General features: G+C 34.9%; 3 protein-coding genes across 3 annotated transcripts; all 3 read right to left on the reverse strand.

The window, feature by feature from the left end:
• Window positions 1-941: 941 nt before the first annotated feature.
• On the reverse strand, window positions 942-2327 carry LOC147945157 (uncharacterized). Its single transcript, XM_087511351.1, has one exon. It carries the CDS (start codon window positions 2322-2324, stop codon window positions 942-944), a length of 1383 nt encoding a protein of 460 aa, XP_087367477.1. The 5' UTR covers window positions 2325-2327.
• A 7951-nt stretch (window positions 2328-10278) lies between these two features.
• On the reverse strand, window positions 10279-12073 carry LOC104779467 (protein C2-DOMAIN ABA-RELATED 10). The gene is made up of 3 exons (XM_010503831.3): window positions 11240-12073; window positions 10916-11011; window positions 10279-10795 (listed from the first exon to the last, which is right to left on the reverse strand). The coding sequence occupies exons 1-3, from the start codon at window positions 11351-11353 to the stop codon at window positions 10466-10468; spliced, it is 540 nt and encodes a 179-aa protein (XP_010502133.1). The 5' UTR covers window positions 11354-12073; the 3' UTR covers window positions 10279-10465.
• A 3537-nt stretch (window positions 12074-15610) lies between these two features.
• Window positions 15611-18182, reverse strand: LOC104779468 (DELLA protein RGA). The gene has a single exon (XM_010503833.3). The coding sequence runs from the start codon at window positions 17834-17836 to the stop codon at window positions 15989-15991; it is 1848 nt and encodes a 615-aa protein (XP_010502135.1). The 5' UTR covers window positions 17837-18182; the 3' UTR covers window positions 15611-15988.
• Between the last annotated feature and the right edge of the window lie 4654 nt (window positions 18183-22836).

Raw genomic sequence — 22836 nt, forward strand, 5'->3', positions numbered from 1 at the left:
ATTTGGTTGTATCCTGAGTACGCATCCATGAACGACAAGAGCTCGTTCCCCGCGGTCGCCTCGACTAGTTGGTCGATGCGCGGTAGGAGAAAGCTATCCTTTGGACATGCCTTGTTGAGATCGGTAAAATCGACACACACTCGCCACTTGCCGTTCTTTTTCTTCACCACTACAGGATTGCTCAGCCAGTCAGGATACTTAACCTCACGGATGGATCCAGCCTCGAGTAGTTTCTTGACCTCCTCGTTAACGGCGGCGGTACGCTCTAGCCTGAGCTTTCGACGCCTTTGTTTGATCGGTTTGAACGTCGAGTCCACATTGAGCTCGTGGCAGGTTACATTTGGGCCGATGTCGGTCAAACTGTTCATGCTCCATGCAAAGGTCGCTGCGTTCTGGCACAGGAACTTTACGAGCTCGTCCTTGATTGGTTGTGGTAGGTCGGTCCCGATTCCCACGCATCAAGTTGCGTCGGAAGAGTCAATATTTACTTGGATGATAGATTCAGAGTTAGGGCGAACACGACTGTCTGGGCGCTCGGCTGAGTCCGAAATGGTGAACGTCCGAGCGTGGCGTTGTTGACGTTCGATGATGAAGCAGGTTCGTGCTACCAGCGGGTCCCCTTGTAGTGTAAATATTCGTCTAGGAGTTGGGAAATTTACGCACTGGTGGTAAGTTGACGCCACGGCCTTCATCTTATGCAACCAAGGAGTGCCGAGGATGACGTTGTATACGATCGGCTTGTCGACGATAGCAAAATTGATGCAATGCATCGTCCCGCCCACATAGACTGGCAGCATGATCGTATCCTCTGTCATCACCGTGTCACCGTCGAATCCGGTGAGGGGTTGAACATCGTGTTCGGTGGTCCGCAAGTCGATTTCCATTTGAATGAGCACGTCTTTGAAAATGATGTTTACCGAAATACCTGTGTCGATCAAGATTTAGGTAACCATGCTCTCGCCGATCTCCATCTCGACCACCAGTGGGTCGTTATGGGGTCCAGTGAGACCTGATGCGTCGGCTTCTGTGAACACGATTGGATCGGAGTTCGTAGTAGGTGGCGTGCTTTGAGCTAACCATCCTCGCTTGGCCTCTAGTCCCCGTCGATAAGCTTTGATAGAACGGACCGAGTCGCGGCAAGTCGCCAGACCACCCATGATCATGTTTATTCTTCGGCGTGGAGCCGGAGGGTTGGCATCCTCAGTTCGCTCGGGATTCCTTTTATGGGTTGGTGGGGGTGAAGGTAGAATTTCGGGTCTCGGTTGTGGCCCGGTGGCGGCGTCATATTGCTTGCTCGGGTTTTCGTTCTCAGGATTGAAGAAATGGTTATCCCTGTGAGCGGCTATTTGACGTCGCTCGAGATCGACGTCAATTTGGCCTTCCTTAAATTTGTCGAGCAATACTTGTTGGAGGGTGCGGCACTCTTCTGTTGAGTGACCTGCTCGCTTGTGGTATTCGCAATATTTGTTGCCACCCTTTCCTGATGGGTCTCGGATCCACTTGTTATTCCAGGGCCTTGATGCAGATGCCTTGGGATCTTGATTACTAACTGCAAACGTTTGGACTTTCTTTCCTTTGTCCAACTTATCGGCGTATTCTTTGTCAAAGTGTTGACGAGGCTCGTGATGCTCGTCTTGTGCCTTCTCTTTTCCTTTGGATGATTTAGGGGCCGGGGGTTCTGGACGGTTTGTCCTCGATGCCTTCTCTTCGTCTAACTCTATGTATCTGTTAGCGCGGTGTAGTGCGTCATCCAGAGTCAGGGGCTCGTGTATTATGATGTCTTCCCTAAATCGGGAGCCGTGAGCGAGAGCATTTCGGAGAGCCGATATTGCTGTGTCGTCGGCAATCGAGAACTTTGACACGATTCTTTTAAACCTCTCCATGAAGTCTCGGAGAGATTCGTCGTTTCGCTGGAACATGTTCCAGAGATCGGCGTTCGATGCGCCCCGAATCCTGAATGTAGAGTGATGTTGGAGAAAGGCGGTGGTAAGCTCGTGATAGCTCCCTATCGAGTTCGGCGGGAGCCGGGAGAACCACCCTAGAGCCTCATGGGCTAAATTCTCAACGAACAGCTGGCAGCAGCCAGCTTCGTACTCTTCGTCACTGAAATGAGCTCGGCTGATTGCAAAACTCATTGACGTCAAAAATGGTTTCGGATCGTCTAATCCGTTGTACGGGGTGAACTTGAACTTGTTTACGTAGCGGACTTGAATGCGGGAGATTCGTGCCGTGAACGGTGAGCGTTGGACTTCTTCGAGCACTCGATCGAGGTTGGGAGCAGAGCTTGTGGCTCGATGGACTCTGGAAGAGAGTTCGTGGACCATCGCCTCTAGGCGTCGTATGGTTTCATCCTTGAGGTCGGCTTCGGGCTGTTGGATCGGCAATGTCGGAGTTGGCGGGCTACCGCTCCTTTGGTCATGGCCGTCTCGCAGCTCCTCATTTGGCTCCTCTCGACTGCGTCGATCAACGGATCCTACGATAATGGACGTCGGGCGGCGTCTGTGGCCGTCGTATCTGTCCTCCACAGAAGGTTGCGCTGGGGGAGGATTCTCGTTCTCGCCGGCAGGACTGCTGTCGTTTCGGCGCTCGCCCCTCCTTCGTTGGAGCCTGCTAATTTGGTTCTGTGAGGCCTCTTGTGCGGCTGCGATGGCCTCGAGCCGTTCGTTCGTTCGTGTTTCCTGGCCATCAAGACGACCGAGAATGATCTGCATCATATCGTCGAGTCTGTTTCTTTGCACAGGTAAGGGGAGAGCGGCGCTGGGGGGAGCGGTAGCGTTGGTGAGAGTGGCGGTTAGGAGGGCAGCGGCGTTGGTAACTAGTTGGTCTGCGACAGGTCCGGCTCTGGCGTGCGCAGCTACGAGAGGCTCGGAGGATGTGTCAGGCGCCGGCGGAGAGACTGTGCTCGGTAGTGGGCCCTCGTCTGGGCTCGGCAGGGAGCCTTCGGTTGGGCTTGGCAGGGAGCTCGGCAGGGAGCTCGGCAGGGAGCTCGACAGGGAGCTAGGCAGGGAGTTGGCAGGGAGCTTGGCAGGGAGCTCGGCAGGGGGACAGTTTGCGTTCTCGTTCGCCCCCATCGCTGCCCCGTTGGCTGCTCCGTTGCTTCGTCGAAGTTTTCGCTGGGGTTCATCATGACTTTCGAGATTTCGAGGAAGTGAGGATCGTCGGTTTTGAGTCGTTAAAAGAAACGCTTTACTCTTGCCCCACGGTGGGCGCCAATTGTTTGTACCGGGGGATTACACAGTTTAAACAAATAAGATTTAGTGGGAAAGAGCGAGCAAGTTCTTTATTAATCGGGGAAAACGTGAGATCGTCACTTAAACAAATTGTATTAGAGCTTGTTAGTCCACAGACGAACTAGTAAGCTTAAAATGACGAACTGAAAATAAGACGAGTTATACGAAAGATAATAGCAGTTTTCGATGCAAAGTATTGCTCTGGGGGTATTGTCCGCGGGTCAGGATGGTGATCCCAATAAATGCTTTCTCCTTTTATAGGAGACTGTTGACCTAAGAGAGTTTAGGGTTCCCTTCACGAATTCCCGAGTTTGCCCTTTTGCGGGAATTAATGACTTGCTTCCATTCTCGCTGGGCCGAGAATGCAACTAATGAGTGTCGTTGGGCCGAGTGGCATATTGGGCGTAGCCCATATCCAACAATCATGACCATTATTACTATTATCATCACCATCACTACTATCACGAACACTATCACCAATATCACCCTCGTATGCTATTTTTGTTACAATTGTTTATGTGGTGATCATTATCTTAATTCTTGATTAATATCTACTAGGTTTGGACCCGCACGTACACGCGAGGTTATGTTTATAAACAAATTTATTTTTGTATATATAGTCAAACTCATACTAATTAAGATTTTAGTTTGATTTTTGGTTTAGTTTATTAATGTTTAAAAATGGTTTCATCAGTATTTTAAACTTTAAACAACATAACGGTTGGATGGGCAACAAACTAAATCAAATAAATGATTGGTTAGATTTTATTAAATTTGTGAACTATCAAACTGGATATATAACCGCTAACAACAATGACAACCCGTTCGAGACAAATACAAATATTTAGGGGTGGACGTAATTCTCTTTCCGTTTTGTCATGTTCCATTATGATCTCCACCCGTTCTCAAATTCCTATTGCATAAGAGAATTCATTACCAATACGGGACATTCTAGATATGAGACAAATATGTATTTTCAATTGAAAACGAGACGGGACAGGACGAAAACATAAATTCTCGAACTCCCATATGGAATAAACAGAAATATAATTTATAGTATATTTATATATCATATGTTATAATAAAAATATTACAAAATTAATTGACTTCTTAATTTTTATTATATTATATATGGTTCACCTATATTAGATTACATTTTGTTTCTAGGTTTGAACATGGGGTACACAACAAGATAATTTTTTGTTTAATTGTATTTTGAATATATTTTATTTTTGTTGTATTTTAAATCTTTTAAGTGTTAGTTAAAGCATTATAGTATTACTTTTTATTTGACTTGTTATCATATTTACCGTTATTAAATTTAAACTTTTATTATTTAATAACAAAGTGAATTGGTAGTTTGGTATTTTGTTTGTAGTAATTTTTATTACTCCACATTAAGTGATTTTTTCTTAGTTTTCATATTTTTTTTTATATTGAAAATTTTGCACTATAAGCTTTTATTATTAAATTTTAATTTATTATATATATTTTTTTTCTTCGAAGTATACAAAAAAACCATAAGTCCATAAAATATACTAAAAATTATATCAAACTTACCCTTTATAAAACTCTACCTTGCTAAATATTTTTTTTCGGATTGAAATATTTTAGCACTCAAATCCACCCACCCGCAAATTTTGGTTGTACTGAAAGGCTTCAAGATAATAATTAAGAATGTTATTGAACAAAAATGGGGAAATAAGTAATATATCCACCCACCCGAAATTCTTTGCTATTGAATTTGAATCGCATAGTGACTCCATTAGACCATCCTCATCGCACAACCCCTTCAAAAATGTCTTTACTTAATTTTATTTTTAAAATATTAATTTATATAAATTAGAACCAATCAAAATATAACATATTATTTAAGAGTGTATTCAGCAGAGTCTTAAATGTCTTCTCAAAGACATTTTTATTTCTCTATCTTGATAAATGTCTTTAGTCTAATATTAAAAAAAATAGAGAAAACATCTCATGTATAACTAATGGAGGTGCCCTAAAGAGTTGTTTACTTGTAGAAAGAGGAGTTTAGAATGAGTAAGCTAGTATATACAGTTATCTTCTTACTATGGTAATAAGACTCCATTAATAATTCAAAGGCGTAAGAATTTGAGCATGTACTCTCAAATATTGTTTAACAATGTAGATGGCAGGATTCCATGTATCTTATACTAATCGTTTTTTTCATTTGCCTTTGTTTGACATGTCCAATTATCAATGTTTTCAGTTTTTGTTATGTACAGAATAAAAAAAACTGATATAACAGAAAAGCTAGAGCTAGAAAAAAAAGAGAGAGATAAGAATAACAATATATGACCACTTCTCCATTATTTTTTCCAAAACTCATTTTGCTATTAGTTCTAAATTTCTAAATTAGAGGTACATAAAGAGACATGATGACCAAAAAATAAAATAAAAGGCCACATACAGTCGTTCATGTCATTAGAAAAATAAACTGAGATTGGTTGGCTAGAATAGACCACTTGCATAAGTGAAGCCAAAGCTTTCGATGGTTTCCCATTCTCATGGGTACACCGGCTTTTCCTTTCTCACTGAAGAACCCTCACTTAAACTATGTCAAGATGTGTTGTACCGTTTGACATATCTTTGGAATACAAAGGAAGCATTTTGGTAGAGTCGAATAAAGATCGTAATGAGGTGAAAATATATATTTTCTTGATGAGTCTCAAAGTTGAGTAAAGATTGGTATTTATAAAGAAGGTAGGCGTCGAATTTATTGTTGAGGTGATCTCAAAATATCTTAGAAAGTAAGTAACTGTTAAATATATGATTAAGGGAAAATATTTTTTTAGTTCAATCAAAATGAATGATAGTAATATTTAAGGGAAGACTAGGAACTCATGACATAACAAATTTGATTTGTAGAAGATTGTAAATGATTTTGTTTAGGTACTAATACTATGTTCGAATATTTGGAGAATATGCCACTTAGAGGATTCTAAATTTCTAGTTGTATTAATTTCAAAAGGTAACTATATTTTGCTACAATATATTATTGTTCCACTTTTTATGGTATGTACTATATAGGATTCGAGAATATGTTTATTTGAATGATGAAATAAGATTATTCACTCCACATTTCATTTCATGGTAAGTATGTTGTAATGGTTTAATTATTTCCTAATAAGATTATTCACGTTTTTTTGTTTTTAATTTTGTTAGGTAACTAATCCAAAAATTAAGCATTAAAATTAGGATCTGCGTCCTTCTCCGTCCAGATCCAAACGGGTTATCCATGATCCGGATAGCTTTACATATGGTTTAAATTTTTGAGTTTTTAGCCCTTAACTACCTTTTTTTTTTTGTTTTTTGATTGCTCTTCAATTTTTTTTAGAGGGTATTGAATGGAATTCTGCATTTTTTATTTCTTTTTTACTCCCTAACTATAAATGTTTAATATTTAATTTAGAAAACTATTTGAAAAACTTAATATATTAAAAATTAATTATTTATGCTTTACACCCATATCCATATATATATATATGAAATCTAAGTATCCATCGTTATAACTTATAACCAATTATAAAAATAGTTAAGCATTTATTTCTTTAATAATTGTCACTATTGTTTAGTTTTTTTTTTTTTAATTATATAGGCAAGTGGGTCTGTTTGGCAACATGGATATATGTTTTGTTTTTCCTTTTATTTTTTTATCTCTAGATGTACTCCCCATTGAATAGTATAGATAATGAGTGGTGTTGTTCTAGAATTCTTTGAACTTGGCCATATCTCTCAATCCTCAAACCAAGTTATGTGGCACGCAACCTTCGAAAACCACTAAAACTACGAACCACAAACCGGACTCCAACTTAGTAAGCTCTAACCCATAGACGAATAAAAAGGGTTCTCTCATCTAATCATAAATAAAATAAAATAAAAATGATACGAAAGAAAGAAACTTCGTACACACATAAAAAATGATATGTCCACAATTTGAAGTAAACAAACAAAAAAAAACTCGAATGATTGGTTGAAATTCTAACCATCATCTTCAGCCGCTTTTTCCAACCTTCATATATATCCAACCACTAAAAATAAGCTCTGACTGGAAGCACCCAAACGCCTCGTTTGCAAACGAGCCGCTACAATGACCACCAATCAACAAGTTTTTTGGAGAAAGCGGTTGGATATATATTAAGGTTAGGGAAAGCGGCTGAAGATGGTGGTTAGAGCTTATTTTTAGTGGTTACAAACACTAATCCTAACCACTAACAAAAACCAACGTTTGACATTATAAAGAGGTTGCATAGTTCTTTTTATTTTTTTGGGCAAAAGGTTGCACAGTTTTTTATTTCTTTATTCACTATTCAAATCATAATCTTGATTTGATATATGTTGCTATTCTTTTCAATATTTTTTTAGGAAAAGGTTAGTAAGCCAAAAATAAAGAAAATTTAGTAAATCAAGATTATGATTTAAATAGTAACATGCTGTTTTTTTTAATGAAGATTATGATTTTGTTAATATCATATAATGAAGATTTTAACAATATACATTTGATAATTTTGATAATATCACATTTGATCATTTAGTTAATATCATTTAAATATATTGATATTTTATATTATGAATTAGATAATAATTTATCATTTCATTTAATTTTTTAATTTTTAACTAATTTTGTTTTTTACAATTTATTATAACTTATACTATTCAACCGTTGTAATGTTACCAATCAAGTTAAATACTCAACCGCTTTCTTTTACTTTACCACATTTTCCATGAGCTAACTTAAACCGCTTTCTTTTAAACCACTTCTTTTACAATCACTATGGGTCTGATTGGAAGCGCCCAAACGCCTTGTTTGCAAACTAGTCACTCCAATGACCATCAATCAACGACTTTGATTGGAAGCACTTAAACGCCTCTTTTGGAAACGAAATGCTCAATTGGTTACCAATCATCAAGGCGGTTGGAGAAGGTGTTTGGAATGAGTAATTGGAGTTAGTGGAAGGAAGAGGTGGCTGGAGCTGATTTTGAGTGGTTGAGAAAGTGGGAATCAACCACCAAAAAATTTGAGCGTTTGACAACATCTGTTGCAAACAAAGTGATCAACTTTTTTTTTTTCTTTTTGCACTAAACATTTGTTCAAAATGGCAGGTTTATTAAAAAGAAGAAGATGATAACGGGTTTGTGATAATGCACATAAATAAATTATATCTCAATGGATTTTTAAATTGACCCAATAAGCTTTATGTTTTATTAATAGTTTTGGTTTTAACAATTTTTAATTGTTTTACAAAAGAGAAAAAAAACACAATTTCTTTTAATGACAAATTGACTTGTAAAAACATATAATTAGCCTAATGATGAGACTAAATTACAATTATTTGTTTAAATATTTTAGATAATTATCACAACCACTAAAAATTTTGATTTTATAATTTTTCATGTTATAAAATATAATGTCTTCGTCCATATTTTTACTATATAATTAAATTAGTTTTAAATTATTGTAATTTTTAATATCATTCCACTAATCAACCGCTATAATGCTGCCAATCAAACTAAATACTCAACCGCTCTCTTTTACCACATCATCTTTTCTATTTGCTATCTTTAACTGCTATCTTTACAACCGCTCGTACTTTTCTAACCGCTTCGTTTAAACGTGGTCACCAATCAGACCCAATATGTATATAATAAGATATTCTTAAGACTTGAAAAAATACATATAAGCAAATATTCAGGACCATGTGTATATGCGCACTTTAGGGCATCTCCAACAAGACTCCTCATTTTGAAGGGAGTAAATCATTAAAATGAAGATTTGAGGGTGGTTTGCTCCAACAATAACCCCTCAAAAAAATCTTTAAAAACTAATTAATTTGCTATATAGTAGTCCTTAATATTTCCAAAATTCACTAATAATGATACAAACTCATAAATAAATCTATAACATATATTTTCTATATTGTACAACATAAAATCTTATTTATTTTATTATACAACACACATTATTACATAATAAAAGTTACATGATAATATAAATTACATACATAATGATTAAAACTTACATATAAATATATTTATATATAAAACACAAAAAAAAATTATATCAAACAATATTAAAAAATAAAATACCTTATATGATAAAACAAATTAATATGTAATTTTCAAAAAACATAAAAGAAAATTACATGTAAAAGAATAAAATTACTCAATATAACTATTTTCATAGTGCTCCCATATATGATAAATTATTGCATTGTTGTTGTAAAAAAAATATTTTGTAAATGGTATATCTTTTATATATCAATGATTTTAATTTAGTGTGTTTGAATTTATATAGGTATATTTATAACAATTGAATAAGATAAAATTATTTGTAAGATATATATATATATATATATATATTATAAGGACTAAAATGAAATTTGTAAAATTATTTGAGGGTTTCAATAGTGCACCCTCAAATTTGAAGGCTCACTATTCAAACCCTTAAACTTTAAGGGTTTGTTGGAGTTCAAAAACCCTTCAAATTTGAAGGTTTGAGGGTTTGTTGGAGAAGCTCTTAGACATCGTCAAAATCGACCATGCTTGCTCATTATTCCATATTTTATATACCTGCGACCTGCGTGTATGTATGTATACATAATTGTGATTTGTGAGCTGATGACCATGACGGGAAATAGACAGACTATATTATAGTTCATTTAATTTAAGAAATGAGACTTTCCGGGTAGCTAGTGCCTTATCTTTATTAAATCTCGTACAGTTAGTTAATCTTATTTTATATATATGCATTCAATATACTGGCCCATGAAGATTAGATATGAGTCATATGACTAAGGCAAACTACAAAGTACGAACCACTATAATTGACCTACGAATCCAATGAAGCTACGAGAGAACCCCATAAATGCGTCCGTTACAATCCCATCCCATAAACATGTTGCGTACATAGTCTGTGTTATATTAATGGGCCGTATCTACTAAGGAATGGTCCACTGAAGTTTAAAATTTGTAGCCCATCTAAAATACATCACATATGCAAAAATTACAAAAGAAGAACAAAAACTTGAGAATCCAAAACAGAAATTGAAAAAACTCATAAAAAAGTCTCAAATTTTTTCCAGCTTCTGTTCTTGATCATGCATTGAAAATGGTCATCAAGAAAACATACATAATTGCTTGCTTATACAATATCGAAACAACAACAACAACAACTGATGCATTACAAAAACACACACAGAGAACATTATTAATTAGGTAGAGGACGAGCCTTCTTTGGCAACGGAAGTGATACCTCTGCAACCAGCACCTTCATGCCACTCAAGCATGATCTCAAGCTCGCCACATTCGACATTGTTAAGTCTAAGGATCATGTCTTGCGTGATCTTACCATTGTTCCAAACAATGCTACTTTCATCTGATAAACAATTGTGCCTTGACGGTTGAACCCTTTTGATAGCACATCCATTAGGTAGCCTCAAAAGCTCCATCCCCATTTTCAAAGCCTCTAAGTAGGGTTGAATGTCAATGTTCGCATCTCCCATTTTGTCATCCCCCGTGAACTTGTCCCAGTCAAACACTGTCTGAACAAATTTCATTCCATAATAAACAACAAACAAAACACAATAATGTTATTATCCCGACAGGAAACAGAACAGAACAAGGTAAGTACTTGTCTGAACCAAAGCTTGAATGTTGTTTACCAAGCGGATTGGGACATTGAGATCTTTGATTGCAACAGTCATTTCTTCGTTCCACACTGGATTGCAATTTCGTTTCACGACACGTGTCTTCAATGTCTGAACATTTTTGTTTCATTCTTGTTTTAGAAGAAAAAAACAGAGGATTTGGAAGAAATAAAAGTGACGATCACCACCATATGAACAATTCAAGAAAACTAACAACAGAGGATCCCAAGTGATTTGTTCTTTTTTTTTTTTTTACGAATATAAGGCGATTTGTTCTCTATAGATTTCAAGATTCCCCAGGAGAAAGAAGAAAAAAAGAAGAAGAATAAAAGATGGAACCTGATCGCCGACGGTGATAACGATGTAAGGATCGCTGCTACGGTGGTCGCGAATGGCGAGATTAATCCCTCGTTTGACGTGAATCGTGAGCAATCCAAGAGGCCTTTGATCCATCGATGGAATTGAGAGAGAAGAAAGGACTTTTTGACTAGGTCTCTTCTTGGAGATGATGATGATGGTAAAAGGAGGAAGAAGACGAAGACTAATCTAAAATGAGAGAGACAGAGAGAGAGAAATGGGATTGGTGCTTGCGATCTCGTCCCCAACTATTCATCACGTTCTCTCTCTCTCTCTCTCTCTCTCTCTCTCCCCCTTGAGATTTTGCTCCCAAACACACACACAAAAAAAAATACAAACCGTGGAGGAAGAGACTTCTAACGGGCTTTCAGCGTCGACAAAACTCATCACAATGGACGGGCGGGGTAAAGAAACCGTGGAAATGGGCTTTGGGACTTCATCGATGGCCCATTTTAAATATTTTAGGTTTTTAATCTGAACACTATTATGACCATTATTTCATCAGCACCATTTGTTTATTTCTCAACTTCAGAAAGTTTCCATCTATGAGGTACCAAAACTCCAATATCAGGAACGTTTAACTCAAATGTCCATTTACAAAGCCAGTAGCAGTACTGCTTACGGCTGTATTATATCTAACAATCGAAATGCATGAAATGAGAGAGGCCCATTAATTTTTTTATCTTGGTTAAACTAGTTGAATCTAACAAAACTAGTTAAATAATCTGTATTTCATGCATGTAGTTGGCTTTGGGACTTCATTAACGTTTTTTTTTACGGCTGTATTATATCTAACAATCAGTATTTATTGGCTATATGGTCAAACAAAATAATCTGATGAATTTCAATAAATACAGTTATTATAAACAAAATGAATTGTTCGTCCGAAAAAGTAAAAACAAAATTAACAATGGAACATCCGAATGTGGATAAAAATCAAATGTCACATTCGTTGACATGCACTGTTCTATTCCCAGGTTCGCCCAATAATGATAAGAAAATCTTAGTGCGAATTATTATTCCATTTAGAATAACATTTTTATAAGGGTTCTTTTTTTTTTTGCTGTGAATGTTAATATCATTAGAAAAGTGTAAGTGTTTAGCTGTTACAAAGTAAAAAGCCTATGGTTAAACTTTGGCAAAAACAAAAAAAATCTTCTTTTCTTATTAATGTAGTTGTCTATATAAAATGTAAATATATAAATCGTAGTATAATGAAGAAGTTATATATAAAAGTTGACAAAGAGAGAAAAAAAAAGAAGAAGATATAAATAGAAAGGTAAGTACCTCCTTTCATATTATATACAACTAATACAACTATACAAGTAAGTAATAAAAGTAAAATAATGAAAACGACGTAAAGCAATATTTAATCTGGTCCGCCTACTACTACTGTCCCAAATATAATCTCTGACGTTACACAAATCAATGGACCTTTTTTAATATATGCAATATCGATCTTTTGGTGTGAATTAGGGAATGCTTATGAGGGGATTAGAATGGTGATCCGATCTTGACAGTAATACTAGGTTTGACCCCGTGGTACACCACGAGGCAATTTAAAAAAACAAACTTTTGAATATATTATAAATAGATTAAGTTTCTTTGAGTTTTAATATAAATGTTACATTGTTATATATATGTGTTTTCACAGTAATTAATAATTTATTTATGTTATCTAAAGTATATATTATAAATAGATCAACTTTTTTTCTTATTTGTATTAGCACAAATAAGAATAGTTGATGGTTTTGCTTTATTGGATATCTTCTGTTTGATAGTTACCAATACAAAATATCACTTACTGGATGGACTTACATATGGCCTGTTATAATGAATTGCAGCAATAACATAACTATTACGAACTGGATTGTTTTGAAATTGATAATGATTAACCAATTTAAAGATTTGAAATAGATAACTCATGAGTCTATTTTTTGTGAGGTGAATGAAAGCCATAGTTTAGTTGCTTTCGCTTAAGAGAAGAGTGGAAAAGTTTGGTGCTTGAAGGTGAAGTGAAGGAAGAGTATTTATAGTGTATAGGTAAGATTGTAGGGTTTTTCATTTAGGATTCGCAAAAATCGTGATGAGCAAGTTTAGAAGATATTGATGTGATTTCCAAATGAAAATTTCGGGAAACTATATTCGGAATATGCTTCTAATATCCTATGTATTAATGAGTGTGATTTTATGTTTTGTGAGAAAACTTTATAATTGGAAAATGAAATCATCTTACCTTATTTATCGGAATCTATTAATTGTATCTTCTATCATTTGAAAACAGTTTTGTTATTCACATCATCATAGATATTATTTTCTTCCTTTATTTGTAGAATTCCATGTTTACCTTATTTTTTTATATAATTAAAAAAAATCTGATTAGTGCAATCATATTTTGATTTGAGAATTAAAACCGACCCGACATTTAAGATCACACAAATAACCTTAATAAACTTTGATTAATTGTCTAAACCTAAGTGTATTTTGTGAAAATCCGGATAATATATAGAGGATGACACAAAAATGTACTCAAAAATGTTAAGATAGATATTCATTATATATTAAAATAACTCAAATGTAAAATAATCTATATTCGAATATACTTGTTTGGTTACAAAAATCCTAAAACAATTTTTAAAATATATATCCGTTTATAAAAATTCAAATCACATCATATGTTGAAAAAAATCTAAAATTTTATTAACTTTATGTAATAAATAGTAATTTAAATAATTAAATATAAGATTAAATAAAAGTGAAAGGAGAATTATATTTTAATCTAACATATTGCTTTAAATTAGGTAGATAGATTTTAAGAAATTAATATTATCAAATAAGGAAATCATTGTATTTGGTTGTACGGATTGTAGAGAATTTAGTTGGTATTTGTTTGGATACAAATATAAGAAAGGATGACACAAAAATATACTCAAAAAAGATTAAGATAGATATCTGGTTTAAAGATTTGTTGTTTTTTTTTTGAAAAAAACTTTACTTATTTTCTACCAAACTAATATATTGAGAATAAGCAAAAACGAAAATTCGATTCACACTATTATAAAAGTTGTAGAAAATCGAATATCTTGCAGAGAAATAATTGCCAAATCCAATGTTTCTATATGCTTTGACGTATATAAAAACTATATATATTGTGTGATGAAATATTTGAAAGGACAATGATCGATTATTAAATGGACCCCTATATCATATTAAAAAAAATTGAAACTCGATGTGATAGAGGAAAGAAAAAAAAAAAATACTATATGGTACTTATTAAAATTGAGCGTGGGGTCAAAGGAGAATTTTGCACACATGCATGTTGGCAATTTGTTGGTTAAAAAGCATTTCATGCATATGGCCATGGGGACCTTCCTTTGTATCTAATTAATTTGCATTTTCTTAAGAAACAGATAAGATTAATAATTAAGCCTACATCAGTGAATAAGAAAATGTGGACAATTACTCATTATTAATCGAGATTATTGATTTACATGTCTGTGATTAAATGGTTTAATAATGAATGATATGGGGCGGTTCAATCCTTTTGAGACTTGAGCTGCCTTGTGTTGTGGGGTATCTACTAATTTCTTGAACCTTGTTATTATAATCGTCTAACTAAAACTTAAGAGTATTTTTTTTTTCCTTTAGCATTTCGAGTCGAGCTCGAAATGTGCAGGTTACATTTAAATATATAGGACGCATTGTTCTTATTTTTTTAATTTGTTCCGGCGGTTTATAATAATATCATGTACTTTTCACATCCACATAAAATATGCATCTACACCAGATTTTAGACTTTAAAAAGACAGTCATACGTGTAGACAAATCAAAATGTTAATCTCTATCTCGTATGTGTCTTATGAGTTATGACGACTGATACCTATAACAACAAAGAACACGTTTATAAGTTACAAACCCCTGCACAAAGTAATTTACTACCATTTATCAAAAGATTATATACATCAGATCTAAAAAAGTTGATATGTAGATCTAAATAATAGCTTCACCAACTTATAAATTTTGTTTGTTCGATATGAAATGACCCATTAACATCATGTGATAACAGCCAATAAGAAATAGGTAAAAATAGTAAGCAAAAATAGTTGAATCACACTCCACAATAAAAAGTTATGAAAACCTTTTTCATGAAATAGTAGTAGTTAGTACTCTTCGTAATAATTATATCTCGCCCTCATACCTTTTTCTTTCTCAACTTTACTTTAGAAAATTCATTATTCATTATTCATTAACATACTAAACTAGAAATATCTAATATCACTATACTTCTTACATTACCCATTCATACGTTGTGAAGTTAAGAAGAAAATGTTTCTAAATCTTTCTGCCAAGAAATTGAGATTAAATCATAGTTTTATTTTAAGAAGAATTCATAAATATGATTCAATAAATACATACTCAGCCTATTTAAAATTGATCCCAAAAAAGGCATAAATTGAAAAATGACCTACCAAAACGATATTTCATATATATAAAATTTTAAACAGGTGATAATAAATATTAAATAAATAAACAGAAGGCAAAACACGGTTCGATTCAGTTCGGTTTTGGTCTGGTCCGAACATATGTCATCACCGGTCCACTGATTCGATCTCAAATGACCGAGTAATCCATTCACCATAGCGCCGCCGATACCGTCGGCTTCTTCGAGTCAACTTAGATGACCGAATCGGTTCCCAATAATACCATAGCACACCACCGTATCCATCATAGTCAACTCAGTGCGCCGCCGAGTTTCCAAGCGGAGGTGGTAATAAGCGGGCGAGTATGCCAACCCAACATCAAACATCCATTATTCTCCTCCACACGATAGCCTTGGCCACTATTGAACACAGACAAAAGCATACTCGCTTGCTTAAACGCGTTAGACCCAAGATGCGCCGGCGCAAAACCGGACGAACCGAACCGGTATCCCCATTGACTCAGCGTCTCGTGTCGCTCCACACGGTCAGGACCTTCACAAGCCACGAGGTTGCAAATCTGTTTCCCCAAGTACACTTCAGACATGACTTTGTCTTGGCTGCTCGGAACTCCTTCCAACGAATCAAACAGAGTGGAATAGTAATGCAGCGATTCAGTAAACCGGTCTAAGAAAACCGGTCCGTTATGGTTCGATTCTTGCTCAACCACCGTGAAAATCACCGGTTTAATCTGTTTCACAACGCCGAGGACTTTCTCAATCCCGCCGGGACGACCTAAGAGCTTATGGAGCTCAAAAACAGAGTTCACCGCAACAGATTCAATCTCACTCGGTCTAAGCTCAAGCATCGACGCATCAAGATCGGCTAAGCTATTAGCGACGAATCCACGGTATTCGAATTCGACGTGAATCGCCTCCGCGAGCTGAGCCAATTTACACCCAACTTCGTGGAGCTGATCAGAATTATCCGGCGCCGGAGGACCAATCCCGGTTAACCGGAAAATCGGAGGACCACCTTCTCGGAGAGCAAGAGCTTGCATAAGCGCAGGCCATTGAAGACCTTGGTTCATGGAGAAATCGATGACGTGAACTCTCTTCTTACCTTGGAAAGCTTCAAGAATGGCTTGGTTCGCCGTGAAGTGAGCGAATTTGAGATAAGGACAAGTCTCGTAGAAGTGCATCTGAAGAGTATCGGAGAGAGAATGGTCGATCTGATTCTGCGGCGGAGAGAGACGGTAGATCCGCCGCGCGAGGGCTTCGGCGAAATAAGTCGCCACTTTCCTCATTGCTCCAGCTTGAGACACAGCCAAGCATCCGATTTGCTTCACCAGAGCCTCCGCTATAGTCAAATTGTTCTGCTGGACAGCCTCAGCGCAGGCCATGAGCGCGTGGACTAAACGTACACCGTTGTCCTGCGAGTCAACCAGGATTACAGAACGAGTTGACTCAGCCGTCGCCGACGCCGCTGTCGTGGTGGTGGTGGTGGTTGTCATCACCGTCGTACCGATGACTCCACCAATCTGAGTAGCCGTTGAGGTGGACGTAACCATCGAATCAGGGCTAGAGCATGACTTCAAACGCTTGTTCTGATTATTATTTGAAGAAGGAGAAGAAGAATCAATCGCGAATTGAGATCGCTGCTGATAAATCGCGTTTCCAGGAATCACTTTGAAGTCGTAATCCGAAGCCGGTATGATTATTGAAGAATCTCCTCCGGCGGCGGTGAGGAAAGAGTTGTTGTTAACAATCTCCGGGGAAGTTAGGATCGGATCTAAACAAACGTTAGAAGAAGCACCAGGAGGAGGAGGGTTAAGCTCCGTAAGCATATTATCAAGCCAAGAGTAAAGCTCCGATGGATTGTAATGAACCGTATCGGTCGCGAGTTGAGATAAACCATCTTCTTGAACATTACCCATCATAGTCTCTAACTGCTCGAGTTTCAAAGCAACCTCTGCCATCTCCGATGACCTAACTTTGTAACCTAACACAGCGAGGAGCTCGTCCATGTTTGCACCGTCTTCTTCTTCCTTGACCATCATCATCTTGTCTTTAGAAACGGGTAAAGATGATGAAGATGAAGAAGAAGAGGTTCCGTGGTTATTGGGCAATCGACCTTGATATTGATGAAGATCTCTCTTCATGGCTCCGATCTGGGATCTCTAGGGTTTGGTGATTAGGTATAGGGGAGGATGATGAAGAAGAAGGGACATGTGACTTCTCTTTAGGTGAAGAAGGGAGAAGAAGAAGAAGAATCTTAAGCAATGGGGAAGGGTGGGGGATGGATTGCTTTGTTTTTTCACTGCTACTACCACTTCAATCATCATTCATACGAACTAATAATAATTTTTATTCTTTTCAAAAAAAAATATTTACCAAATAATTTTATATATTAAAATAAAAAGATATTTATTCTGGATGAAAATTAAAAAAAAAAAAAAAAAAAAGAATGGTTGTGATGGGGGCTCGACGACCAATGAATAATGTATAACATCTACACCTCGAAAGCGATAAGGCTATGAAATGAGAACACACATACAAAATTTATTTTCTTTTCTTATTATCGTACCATAACTTTGTTACTTTAGGTAAATATACAAATAAAACAGTGTAAAAAACCTTAAATCTTTATTTCCATTTAATTTAAGGGCAAATGTCATAAAAACCCACTTTCTACTAAAGTATTATCACAAAAACCCATTTTCCACTCATGGTATACTTTCCCAAGTTTTTTGTTTATGTGTCCATTTTCCTTTTACATTTTTGCCTTTACTAACAACTTACCTCTCTTTCTCTCCTTCTATTCTCTCTTTTTCTCTTTTTTTTGTTGTTAATACTTTAACAAAGTAAAATATATTTATTTGTTATCATAAAACAAATTTTCTATTTATTTATATAAAATATGTTATGATTATATATTTTCTACATTTTAAGATACATATTGCTATATTTTTTATGAATTTTTAGATTATACAGTATCCATCAGTCGTTGAACATTTGTTCAATTATAAGTGGATAATCAATTGCAGTATTGTTAATAGATAGTTACTTGTGTTTATTCATACAAAATATACATACATAAATTTGGTTAGATCTTTATCCATAGCATATTATCCATAACACAACATAGACCAAATAAGTACAAAACCCTTTAATTCTAAATTTTAAATCCTAGAACATAAACCCTTGAACCTAAAACCAAAACTATTCACTTTAAAAAAAAAAGTTTAGTGGATAGAAAAACTGTAGATAGGTCTCCATGGATTTACAAAGCATATCTAGACATTAAACTGAAGAATAGCAGTTGAATGGTGGCTATGGATGTGATCATGTGGATATTTTTTTGTGGATACCAATGTAGACAGACCAAAGAATCATCATACAACATCCACACAATTAAATCCATAGACACCATGAGCTCCTTGCTTCATATTTTGTGTTGGTCCAGAAACATATACACTCATAAGTGGTTAATAAACAAAATAAAAATTAACAACATTGATTTATTTAGAACATTGAATATCAATCATGTGGATTAGTAGCTATGGATACTTATCTTATAATATCTTGCTCATTCTTTACATGAGCAGAAATTTGTCCAAGATAAATTAGCCACATAGATTTCTTTTAGCTAAATGTTTTTGTACTATTTTTCAGCTAGAAGGATTTCTTTTAGGGTTTAGGGTTTAGGGTTTAGGGTTCAGGGTTTAGGGTTTAGGGTTTAGGGTTTAGGGTTTAGGGTTTAGGGTTTAGGGTTTAGGGTTTAGGGTTTATACCCTAAATATTAAATCCTAACACCACATAGACACTAAATCCATATAAGCCCAAAAACGTAAACCTTATACCCTAAATCTTAAATCCTAAACCCTAAACCATACACCTTGAACCCTAAATCCTAAACCATGAATTAAAAATATAGACACATCATCCACATACCTAAACCTAAACTTTTAACCTTAACCCCTAAATCCTACACCTTGAACCTTAGACAATACAACTTGAACTCAAAACATAGACATTGAATCTATATACCATCTAAAGTCTAAACCCTAAACTATGGTGATGTTTGAACATGCAACAAACTTGTCAATAAATTTTATCTAGATTGCTTGTCCACGTGGTCAGAGTTTGGTGGATAGGCTTAGAGATTAATAATGACCATGTTTGTTGTGTAGTATGCTTCTAGTGACACTTCTAAGTTCTAATATTTCTAATTCTAGCTTAAAAATAGTACAAAAACATTTGGCTAAAAGACATCTAAGTGGCTAAACTATAGTGATGTTTGACCATGCAACAAACTTGTCAATAAATTTCATCTGGATTACTTGTCCACGTGGTCAGAATTTGGTGGATAGGCTTTGAGATTAATAATGACCATGTTTATTGTGTAGTATGCTTCTAGTGACACTTCTAAGTTCTAATATACCTACTTCTAGCTGAAAAATAGTACAAAAACATTTAGCTAAAAGAAATCTATGTGGCTAATTTATCTTGGACAAATTTCTGCTCATGTAAAGAATGAGCAAGATATTATAAGATAAGTATCCATAACTACTAATCCACATGATTGATATTCAATGTTCTAAATAAATCAATGTTGTTAATTTTTATTTTGTTTATTAACCACTTATGAGTGTATATGTTTCTGGACCAACACAAAATATGAAGCAAGGAGCTCATGGTGTCTATGGATTTAATTGTGTGGATGTTGTATGATGATTCTTTGGTCTGTCTACATTGGTATCCACAAAAAAATATCCACATGATCATATCCATAGCCACCATTCAACTGCTATTCTTCAGCTTAATGTCTAGATATGCTTTGTAAATCCATGGAGACCTATCCACAGTTTTTCTATCCACTAAACTTTGTTTTTTTTTAAAGTGAATAGTTTTGGTTTTAGGTTCAAGGGTTTATGTTCTAGGATTTAAAATTTAGAATTAAAGGGTTTTGTACTTATTTGGTCTATGTTGTGTTATGGATAATATGCTATGGATAAAGATCTAACCAAATTTATGTATGTATATTTTGTATGAATAAACACAAGTAACTATCTATTAACAATACTGCAATTGATTATCCACTTATAATTGAACAAATGTTCAACGACTGATGGATACTGTATAATCTAAAAATTCATAAAAAATATATCAATATGTATCTTAAAATGTAAAAAATATATAATCATAACATATTTTATATAAATAAATAGAAAATTTGTTTTATGATAACAAATAAATATATTTTACTTTGTTAAAGTGTTAACAACAAAAAAGAAGAGAAAAAGAGAGAAAAGAAGGAGAGAAAGAGAGGTAAGTTGTTAGTAAGGGCAAAAATGTAAAAGGAAAATGGACACATAAGCAAAAAACTTGGGAAAGTATACCATGAGTGGAAAATGGGTTTTTGTGACAGAACTCAACCCAAAGTGGGTTTTCATGACATTCACCCTTAATTTAACATCACTTCATATTTGAGGTTTGTTGTGAATTGTGAATCGTGATGTGTATTTTTTGTTTAGATCACAAGATCTGATCGAGTACTAAAAAAAATGATGTGGATCTAGACATTTTGATATTAGTTTTTGTTTATGATTTTTTTTTTCATAATACTTGTAGTTTAAAAGTTAAATGTTGAAGAAAGTAGTACTACTACTATAAGTCTGATGGAGAGAATCATTTAACCTTTTGTGAAATCTATAAAAATAGGGAGTTAGGGGCTTTTTAGTTTAGTTTTGAGTCTTTTGATGGAGAACTGAACTATGCTTTTCCAGTGGATAATTAAAATTGACCTTAAAAAAAGCTGAACTCAAGCTCATGATACTGTTTCACTTCCCAGGTTCTATGGTAATAATAATTCACCCATATGTCTTTGGGTGTAAAAAATTAATACAGATTTTTGAAATATAGTAGTAAGAGATTACTAGATTATCATTGTGTTACTTTTGTTTATTAGGTATTCCCTCTGTCTCACACAAAGATTGATGTTTACAAGTTTTTACATATTTAAAAAAAACAATGATTAGTGAGTTTAAATATATTTTTTCCTTGACTAAAGAGATACTATTTAAATTTAAACCAATAACAATTCAAAATTTTAAATATTTTCAATGATTACTTCTTGAAGTTTACAAAACATCAATCTTTGTGGGACAAAAAATATTTCAAAACTTCAATCTATGTGAGACAGAGGAATTATTTTTTTGTAGCACGAAGCCATCGAAAACATCAATCTAAAAATGCGTACAATCAGATAAAATTAAAATTACTCAAATGTTATCCAAAAGTTGGTTTATTACTCAAATCTATAAATCTTTTGAAAATTACTAGAATGTTTAGTGCCCTGGGTGTAATTACAATTTACCCCTTGGTTTTGTTTTTCGAATTGGAGTAAAAAAATAAAAAAAATACACATCAGCAAATTAAAATATACATCAGATATGATTTAACACGTCATTAAGCAATTTTTTTTAGATCCATAGTTTTGTTTCTCTTGTTTATATTAAAGAGAGGGAAAGTGAATAGTTTTAACTATTCACAAACCGCGAAAAAAAAAAAATTATCGAAACTCTCGTCTCTTGTCGCCGGCGATACACTGTCATTGTCCACTCTCTTGCCGTCAATCTCCCGCCGTCATCTCTCGCCGTCATCTCTCGCCATCTTTACTCGTTCTCTCTATCTTCGTCGTCGCACTCTCTTTCTTCAATTTGCTCTCTCTCTCTCTCTCTCTTCGTCTTCTTCGTCTTCGTCTATCCGGTATGTGTCGACTGTTTAATTTCGAGTTTTCCGGCTGAATGTAGATTTTTTCGATGATTTACGGCTGATTGTCGCCGTTGTTAATGACGGCTGATTTGTTAGATTTATTCGATTCGATGGCTGATTTACTTTTTGTTTTATGTTGCGGCCAATTATTTTAGGGTTTACGGCTGATTTGTTAGATTTATTCGATTCGATGGCTGATTTACTTTTTGTTTTATGTTGCTGCCAGTTATTTTAGGGTTTACGGCTGATTTGTTAGATTTATTCGATTCGATGGCTGATTTACTGTTTGTTTTATTTTGCGGCTGAGTTATGACTGAGTTGTGACTGAGATATTTTGTGCTTTACATATGAGTTATGTGTTTGTGGCTGAGTTATGTTATGCTTT

The sequence above is a fragment of the Camelina sativa genome, chromosome 4 (assembly GCF_030686135.1).
Source record: "Camelina sativa cultivar CO46 ecotype springtype chromosome 4, ASM3068613v1".
Lineage (NCBI taxonomy): Eukaryota > Viridiplantae > Streptophyta > Magnoliopsida > Brassicales > Brassicaceae > Camelina > Camelina sativa.

Excerpts from the sequence above, each read along its gene's own strand:
- LOC104779468 (XM_010503833.3), bottom strand. The coding sequence starts at position 17,836 with ATGAAGAGAGATCTTCATCAATATCAAGGTCGATTGCCCAATAACCAC.
- LOC104779467 (XM_010503831.3), bottom strand. The coding sequence starts at position 11,353 with ATGGATCAAAGGCCTCTTGGATTGCTCACGATTCACGTCAAACGAGGG. Across the intron at positions 11,012-11,239 it reads TTATCACCGTCGGCGATCAG|ACATTGAAGACACGTGTCGT; the intron begins GTTCCATCTTTT and ends AAAAATGTTCAG. Across the intron at positions 10,796-10,915 it reads TCAATGTCCCAATCCGCTTG|ACAGTGTTTGACTGGGACAA; the intron begins GTAAACAACATT and ends AAATTTGTTCAG.
- LOC147945157 (XM_087511351.1), bottom strand. The coding sequence starts at position 2,324 with ATGGTCCACGAACTCTCTTCCAGAGTCCATCGAGCCACAAGCTCTGCT.